Below are 8,794 nucleotides of genomic sequence, written 5' to 3' on the forward strand. Positions count from 1 at the left end.
CTCATTTTCCGGCTAGCCGAATCACGAATGTATCACTCGTCGTGTAGGATTTGATCTCATATTTGAATTTTAGGGAACATAGTTTTCTCCCAATACTTGAATCGTTTTATTATCTTATCAGTCGTCAATGTGTGTGTTACATTTACATGATAGTAATGAAAATAAATTAAAGATTGTCATCGATCAGTTAACATCCTTCTTTTTCAATGCTTTTATTTTGGCATGTAACTGAACGGGCAAACTGGACATTTTTTGTTGGGCGCAAGCCTGGCAGAATCTTTTGATAAAAAATAAACTACAGCCTAGACAAACTGGTTTTGTACAAACTCCACAGTCAGAACCTAGCACTAGGATTTCCCCCCTGTTGGGTAGGCTAAATGGATCCTTCATAATGTAGCATTCTTCCAGGTAAGTCACAGTCCTTGCAAACGGTGGCTTAGAGCCCTTGTAATCGTAACGTTCCGCTAATCCGCAAAAGCTACACTCAAACGTTTTGCCACGATCTTTTTCTATCTTCGTACTTTCCGGCTCCATGTTTACTCGCTTATGAGTTTCAGAAAACTCGGAATATTCCGCAGATGTGGTAGCTACTGGCTCCATCCTAGAAATCAATTATTCATTTGGTTAATAAATAGATTTATTTGTCAGAAGACAATTTTTTCTACAACAATAACGAGATAAAGAATAAATAAGAGGATGTATAACAACAACACAAAGAATGAACCTAAATCTATCGTATCAGTCTTTGCAGCCGGCATCGCCTATACAAAATAATCTCTCATCTATATTACTAATTGATTTTAAAAAATAGTAATATTGTCTATACAATATTATCCATTGGAGGCCCTTCTACCCTCATTTTCAATCGCTCTTTCCGATCGATGCACTTTCTTTGGGAGCTTCCTGCGGCCACCAGACAGGTTTTAAAACCTTTCCCTTGAGTCCAGATATTCTGAGAGACTGAGCAGTTAGTGCTTCGGCGATACGGACAAGTCCAAGTCCGTTCTCATTGACATGTCCCCTCAATTTACCAATTGATTTCTCACTCTCATCTGTAATGCTCTGGTCGTACTGTATGGGCTCAGATGGGGAACTTTCAAGGGTAATGGGCATCAGTCGTTTTCTGACCACCCCTGTGTGGTATGTCCTTGCCGTCAATTCCTGGCCAATGTAGCAGCCCTTGTGAAAACTGACGCCGTGTAAATAATCGCAGTTTGATTCCAGAGGTAGCGCCTTGCCAGGCGGCAGGTCGTCGCAGCCCTCGCCAATTCCCAGCTTGTAAATGAGGGATCGGTAGCCAGTAGACACCTCCTTACTCTCCACGGTGTCTGGATCGATGCGAGCGACGATGTCTCCGGTTTGTGTCCCAAGGTCGGATAAAATGCGGAAACCAAGACCCGAGAACCTTGGGTCTGGGTATATCCTGATGTTTTCTATAACTTTACTCGAACTGGTATCAACGATATCAACCAGGGAATCACATGGGAATATCTGTCCTTCGAGCTTAATTTTCTTCGTTATGTTCGCGCCAGCGTTCCACGACTCAGTCGATGCTTTGTCAGGATCGAATAATGCCCAGACCTTCATCTCGTTGCTCAGATCATCAATGTCTATCTTTCGCCTCACTCTGTAGAGCTTGAGGTGTTTTTGTACGGACATCAAAGCCCGACTGTCGCACTCCAGCAGATAGACTCCTGCCTCATGCGTTCGGTAGAGTATCGCGTCGTACATCACTCTGCCCTTCGTATTTAGGAACATTGTGTACATGCTCGCTTTCCCCTCGTCCAAGTGCCTCATGTCGTTAGTTATCAGACCTTGCAAAAACGAGGACGATTCTGTGCCAGAAACTCTGAGGAGGCTCCTCTTGCTCAGGTGTTCTATCACTTTGCTAGTTGGATTCGTCGAGTTGCTTCTCGTCATGTTGGCGGCTAGTCGAAGTCGCGATGGCCTCAGTTTAAACATATTTCTATTACGAATTGGCTTTTTACTATCTTTTCCTATCAAATTTCGAACCCTCCCGACTTGATTCCGGCGAATGTGATGAGAAGTAGAGGTTAAGTTAGGTTAGGAATTTTCGGATTATCGTGCGGATAGAATGCAAGTATATCAACAATACGTGAAATCAGCTTACGTTATATTGTTTTTCATTCGCGCGGATAGTTTTCGAGAATTTTACAAACAATTTACGGTCTCACTAGAAATGGGCGGGGGGGGGGATGGGGGACTCGCATTTAGAGGTTATAATATCCACTATCTGCGTTGGTCGGATCGTCACATCGGGAATTCGCAATTTAGGTAATCGATAGTCTGCCGATTGTCAGCTGCCCAGAGAGTGATGTCGCTGATCTCGTAGCGCCCTCTGACACAAAATAGGTATTTGGAACTAAGTTTCGAGATGGCTAGTCGACGAATCGACTGATAATTATTCTGCCGTAGATGATAGCACGGAAGCAGTGGATAATGGCGTAGAGTTACTGCCGTATTTGTGACTAAAATTGGCCAGTCAGTTAAAAATTAGTCGATGCATTGATTAGGTACATCGCATTTTTTTTGTAACGGTCCACACGAAACCAAAATTTCGTAAATTTCAGCATGTAGTCTTAATAGTTGAAAAGTTTTGTTGCATAATTTATAGTTTCGTCTAAAATATTTTTCAATTTTAGGTGAATATCTTCATTTGTCTTTTACTTATTATAACAAATAGGTACTTAGTAAGTAAGACAATGATGACGATTGATATTCTAATCACATGAATACGCATAAATTGATGTTGTATTACGTCGCTCATGGAAGTCAAAAAACAAAACCGAATGTGAGGAAAAATAATCGCGTCCATCGATCAAACGATTAAAAAAAAAAAAAAAAATGTATTATACTTGATTAATCCGGAAAAAATAATCGATTCAAACGAAAATCGATTGTTATTGATAATTCTTAGTCGTGACAGGTTCAGCGAATTTCTTCCTGGAGATCGATACAGTGATCATTTATTTCGTTATCTCGTATTACCAGGTAACGAATTTTATTGCATCATTCGGCATTACTGATTGTTTTGAAATTTTTAGTAAATGTAAACCGTCGATTGTTGTTCAATTATCATACATATTAAGTTTCTAAATAAGTATATGGTAAATGTTGAATGCTGTTTAAATCGATTTGAAAAGTTACCTCGCTAGAAAATTTTTTTTTACCCGATTACAGAAACAAATTGTAACTACGTTGATCGGCGTTTGTGATTATTTGAATTGAAAGACTCTGTAAATCAATCTGGGAAGAAATCATTCGCTAGCGAAACTGATGAATTGATTACAGAAAATCAACCGGTGTAAAAGGGATCCGAATGATTTCCCACTTGATTATGTAATCAGTAACGTTTTTCGAGACTCGACGTAATAAGTAACGCTCTAAAATTGCATGTACTTAAACACTCAGTATATGGATGTTGAACACGAAATATTAACAAAATGTTGTGGTCTTTTACCTGATTACAGAATTAAACTGCAGCTGAACTGATTGAGGTTAGCGAATATCTGAATGTTACTTTAATAATATTCGTTGGTCAACCAAATTCCGAAGCTGAACAGGTCATAATGCTGTGGCAGGATAAAACACAGGTATACACATGAAATTATTCTTGATTATACTAACACGCTACTTTTGTTATCAGAAATTTGTCTTTCAGTTGAACTTTTTTGTTATTCGATCCTTGATTATATTTTGTAAGAACTATCCTAAATTTTCAATGGTTCATGTGTCGGTTTGGAAAATGGAATACTGATAACATGTTGTTATCTCTTACCCAGTTATAGGGTCAGTACTATCGACTGCATTTATAATAGTTATGCTATGAAAGAAATAACCCGACTCAATCGACCTCTGAGGACGAAGTGAAAACTTGACCAACCACTACAGTGAATAAACGTGGAAGGTACGTAACTGATATGATTTTTAATTGCGTTGTCGCTTTTGGCCGTAAACGATTTTAGAATCTCGACTGATGTTGAATGCTGATCACTGATTTTATACTTTTCTCACTGATCGTACGCACTCTTATTCGATACTAACTTGTGCTCATTTTGATAGTCTTGTTACATAATTCATTTCTATAATTTATTTATTATTAAATCAAAAACCACGGCAATATCATGGAAAAATAATTTATTTGCTTCCAACAATGGGCTGATGATGAGTGAATAGGAGGCGAGCCATTAAATTCATTCTACAATCGAAGAGGATGGGTGATCTGAGGTGAATAGTCATAAAAATTTGAAAACGGACTTATTTTTATTGGTCAAGTATTGACGAATTGTAGTTTTTCGTGATACAATTTTTGCTTCTCACGTACATGAAACTAAAAATAATGATTCGGTATTGTATGAGGGGTATGGAGACGTGATAAATTCGTATTTCCCTATCTTATTCCGAGTGCATCCCCGCTAAATACATGTATCGATGTTTCACAATAGCAAATGATGAGACTTAATATTACGAAGGCACACACTGTGAGAAAAGCGCAATTCGTTTGGTAGATACGGTTGAAACTACACATTTTTCACCATTTTACTTGAAACGTGGAGTTTGTTGACTCAAAGGTAAGCTTTCATTTACCGCGATCACGATTAATAATACACGTACAAAAGTATCATACACGGGACACGTAACAGCGATAATAGGAAAAACATTACATCTATGCTACTTCGTTATCTATCAGGTCCATATGATTAAATGATATAGGTATCTACGTTACATTCGCTCATTGGTAAACAGCTCAACAGTTATTGTTGGTGTGGTCTCGTCTCGCAGAAATGAAAGTTGCGGTCAACTTTCATGAAAATCTGACCGAGGAACCGTTTTGGTGATCTGAGCGACAGCCTGAGACGAGAGCCAAGTTCGGAAATGTGCCTGAATAACCAGTACTGCTGGTGTTGCACAGGAACGGTGGACTTCTTGCCGATTCTATGAACTATTTTGTCTATAAGTTCGGGCGAGGGTTGTCGCAGGTCGTATGCCCATCCGATCTGGGCAAACGCGTCAATGAACATCGTTGCCGCGTTGAAGTTTATGTAGGGCAACTCGGAGGCCTTGTAGTCCCAAGGGAACGTGTGGTGATAATTGTGCGATCCTTCGCCACCCGTCAGCACCGAAACCAACATATTCTCAGCCGGGTTTATCAGTCTGGGTACAAAAAGATAAAAAATCACAATTATACTTGCAATTAAACTCAACGTAAAGTAGAAAGACAGAAAAAAAAACCGTTCATACCGACCTGTTGTAAGGTCGATCGCCCCAAAGATGTGCGAAACTGTTTATGCTCCAGAGGCAGTGTGCGCCCAGGACGTAGCGTATGAAAACCTGAGTCAGCACAGCATGCATTACAGTTTCACCCCAATATATTACCGGGATTATCGTCGGTAATGTGAAGCAGAATATGATGTTTAGAATGGTACCGTATCTGAATTAAGAATTAGGAAATAGTACATTATGCGACCAAGGAATAAAGTCAAAGATTATTTCCGTAAATTTGTTTACTGGTAACACTACCGTAAAAACAATAGAAAGGCGCTATTTTGTTTAATTTTTTTTTTACGGAAGAAACGCTAATAAGATAATAATATTTAAGGATGTCATCAGGCATACATTTAAGATTACATTTAAGTATAATACAGAAGATTGCTATCAAAAAATATTTGAAAATAGCGATACTGGAGCCATTCTCGCGGTACATGTTGAATTCTGCAAATGGCGGATATTTGAATTAGGAAAAAAAATAGAAAAAAGGATTTTTTTTTCTGGATTTTCGCGTGCAAGAAAAAAAAAAAAAATGCGCGTGTTTCAGGTTTTTACAGTGACGTTACCCCTCAAGAGGGAATAATGTGCTACTTTCGTCCCGCTTTTTAGGTAAAAAAAAGTCAACATTATATGGCTGAGTCGGGAATAAATAAGTTCTCACTTCTTGCCAATTATAATCGTAATGCGAAAAATCGAAATCAGACGGAAAAGTGGGCGTCATACTTTCTCTGGAACATGGCGACTCCGTCGTTCCTTACGTCGGTCATGTCGACCTCTCTCCCTCGGCGCAGACACTCCGGGTGACGATGGACGCAGAGCCAGCCCATGTGGGAGAACCAGAAGCCCCGCTTAGCGTTGTGGGGATCTGCGTCCGTCTCAACGTACTTGTGGTGGACTCTGTGGTCCCTTGCCCAGTCGTAGATCGTGTACTGTGAAGTTCGTTAATGCGCGGATTTTGAAAAACGAACTATTGTTCGATGGAAAATTTTTAATGAGTTTTTATTTTGCTCTCTCTCAAATTTCACGGTACTTTGATCAGGGGTACGCTTACCAATCCGAGAACGGAGTAGAGGAACATCAGCAGTATTCGCAACGGGAGATTTGCCTTGTACGAGCGGTGAGACCAGAGCCGATGTGCTCCTGCCGTTGTTCCAACGAATGCTCCACAACCGACGATGAATACTGCGGCATTAACGAAATAAAATAGCCATTGTTGCAGAAGTTGTGAGAAATCATTAGTTTTTAAGGGAATTATTGGTTGACGTTAGATTCCGAGTTGAGAAACTTGTCTGATTCCAATTGATAGAGTTCCGAACCTTCGAAAAGTCTGCTTGTTCAAATGTCAAGTACATTTTTCCGTTACAGTCAGTCCTACGAAAAGTTCAAATTTCTGGAATAAAATTCAATCGTCTGGTGCTAGGGCATTAGCTTAATATGTATGTAAAATTATGACGCGCTGTAAACGCGAGAAAATTTGTTGTTACGAAGGTGATCGTACAAAATAGTCATAATTTGATGCATCGTAAATTATTCGAACTTATGAGAGATATTTAGTTCGATAGAAAATATGAATTTTCTCTTGTGCAAGCAAATCTTCTTTCAGACGTCCACCTTAGGTGATCGGCTATAATTGGAGGTGTAACACAAATCAACCATCGAAACCTAAGGTTGTAAAAAATGCTTTTCATTGAAGATTATGACACGTATTTAACGTTCATCGCAGTGTTCTCGAATAGTGAAATCAACGGATTATACTGACGAGGTTGCAGTTCGTAGCGTTATTAAAGCGATGCATTTTCAGCAGAACGGATTATTTTGCAACATTAGCATTGTCTGAGATTAAGCAAAACATAGTAAAGTCAGCTCATATTTTGCAAAATAAACTCATTAAAAAATGTTCCGAACATGATGTGAGATTACAATTTTTCTCACCGCGTTTCGGTACGTTGACGTTACGAATTTCAACCTCATTTAAATTGTTCGTAAAAAGTTTTTATTTAATATAAATTTAGCAATCAACGAAGGGACCACCTTGAATGCCGACTTTACCTATTAGATTCAGGAATATCAGCTTGAAGCAGTTCAATAAATTAGGCTAGATTTCGTATAACTCACTCCAAGCAACGGTCATCGGTTTAATGGGTATCGAATGTAGTCCGAAGGCGTACATCGTCAGGGATCCTACCAATCCAACGTTGAGTATTACCATGGGAATAAACTGACTCCATTTGATATTATTCCAAATGTAATTCCACGTCCAGTGTTCGGCAATTTTCTCTCTGTATGCCTCCTCGCATAGTTTCTCGACCGTTGTTTCATCACGTGCAGCTGCACCAGCGTCCACGAGTGTGACGGACATCTCGAAAACTGCGGTATATTAAAACGGGATACCGCCTCTCGGAGCACCTGAGACCGTCGAAACTATTCAACTAGCCAAAATCACTGCTATCACTGGAACAGTGATGAAGAGCCGACTCGTATTTATAATTGGCAAAGGTAGGCTAAGATTCTGTCGTGGGAGAGAACCAGTGGTCAAATTGAATGTAGCTACCTCCAAAATTCGAGTCGAGTTGTATCTGCATTCCAGATTTCGGAGCTATAATGAAAACATAATATGCACATACATTTCAGCAAATCGTTATGCTATGAGATAATCCTTGATTGATACGTGATGAATTATGCCGATCATTCGTATCGAAATGTCGATGTTGTAAGGTATGATATTAGTGATGGATCTGTCCAACAGATAACGAAGTTGTAGACTCGAATACGGTTGTACGCCGAGGTTGTAGGGTTTGGACAGTTCTTTGAGTAGACATATTTACGTCTTGTGGGTATTTTAATCTACGAATTCTTAATTTCCAGATAAACGTTCACTCAAATAGTGGATCGACAAGTTTACGTAACGACAGATTCTGTTTATTATCCTATCGTTTTCGTAATTCTTGGCTTCAAAAATAATTCTCGCGCCCAATCAACCCGTACTGATTGTACTTCAGTACAGTTTTATAACGATTACACAGGGTAAATTTGACAGCAGTCAACTTTGAGCGATTACTGAGGCAGGATGATGCGTTATATTGCCGTGAAATAATTTAGAGACGTAATTTGAATATTGAAAAATATGCTCTCAGCGATTAATTGTAAAATTTAGATTTGATAGTCTGAAAAAAAATTTTTTCGAAAAAACACGGATCTTCACTTAGAAATTCATAACTTCTTCAATTTTTCATATTTCTTGGCGAAATTTCGAGACGGTACTTGTGCGGCATCGCACATTCATGCAAAAAAAAAAAATAGTTTGGTACGGTGTGTTTTAAAACGTGTATTTGTTTCAAACGCCGACCTTGGTGATTCAGGGCTTGAAATAATAAAATAATTCAATGCCATCTCAAAAATTTATTGGCTCATTTTACTACTGATCATTTCACCTGCATCCCCATCTTCCTCGATGAGATCCTCCGTCATGAGGCGTGAACGAAGATAATACGACATCTGAACAATC

The 8,794-nt window shown here is 39.1% G+C and overlaps 2 protein-coding genes and 1 long non-coding RNA gene across 3 annotated transcripts; 1 reads left to right on the forward strand and 2 right to left on the reverse strand.

Annotated features, from left to right (window-relative positions):
* Window positions 1-459: 459 nt before the first annotated feature.
* LOC124302224 (putative transferase CAF17 homolog, mitochondrial) lies at window positions 460-2,433 on the reverse strand. Its single transcript, XM_046758151.1, has 2 exons — window positions 827-2,433; window positions 460-601 (listed from the first exon to the last, which is right to left on the reverse strand). The coding sequence occupies exon 1, from the start codon at window positions 1,960-1,962 to the stop codon at window positions 862-864; it is 1,101 nt and encodes a 366-aa protein (XP_046614107.1). The 5' UTR covers window positions 1,963-2,433; the 3' UTR covers window positions 460-601; window positions 827-861.
* A 1,058-nt stretch (window positions 2,434-3,491) lies between these two features.
* On the forward strand, window positions 3,492-3,852 carry LOC124302239 (uncharacterized). The gene is made up of 2 exons (XR_006907660.1): window positions 3,492-3,614; window positions 3,804-3,852. It is a non-coding gene; the product is annotated as an uncharacterized LOC124302239 (long non-coding RNA).
* A 291-nt stretch (window positions 3,853-4,143) lies between these two features.
* On the reverse strand, window positions 4,144-7,756 carry LOC124302222 (acyl-CoA Delta(11) desaturase-like). Its single transcript, XM_046758149.1, has 5 exons — window positions 7,405-7,756; window positions 6,341-6,471; window positions 6,013-6,218; window positions 5,267-5,452; window positions 4,144-5,175 (listed from the first exon to the last, which is right to left on the reverse strand). Exons 1-5 carry the CDS (start codon window positions 7,646-7,648, stop codon window positions 4,776-4,778), a joined length of 1,167 nt encoding a protein of 388 aa, XP_046614105.1. The 5' UTR covers window positions 7,649-7,756; the 3' UTR covers window positions 4,144-4,775.
* Between the last annotated feature and the right edge of the window lie 1,038 nt (window positions 7,757-8,794).

The sequence above is a fragment of the Neodiprion virginianus genome, chromosome 4 (assembly GCF_021901495.1).
Source record: "Neodiprion virginianus isolate iyNeoVirg1 chromosome 4, iyNeoVirg1.1, whole genome shotgun sequence".
Taxonomy (NCBI): domain Eukaryota; kingdom Metazoa; phylum Arthropoda; class Insecta; order Hymenoptera; family Diprionidae; genus Neodiprion; species Neodiprion virginianus.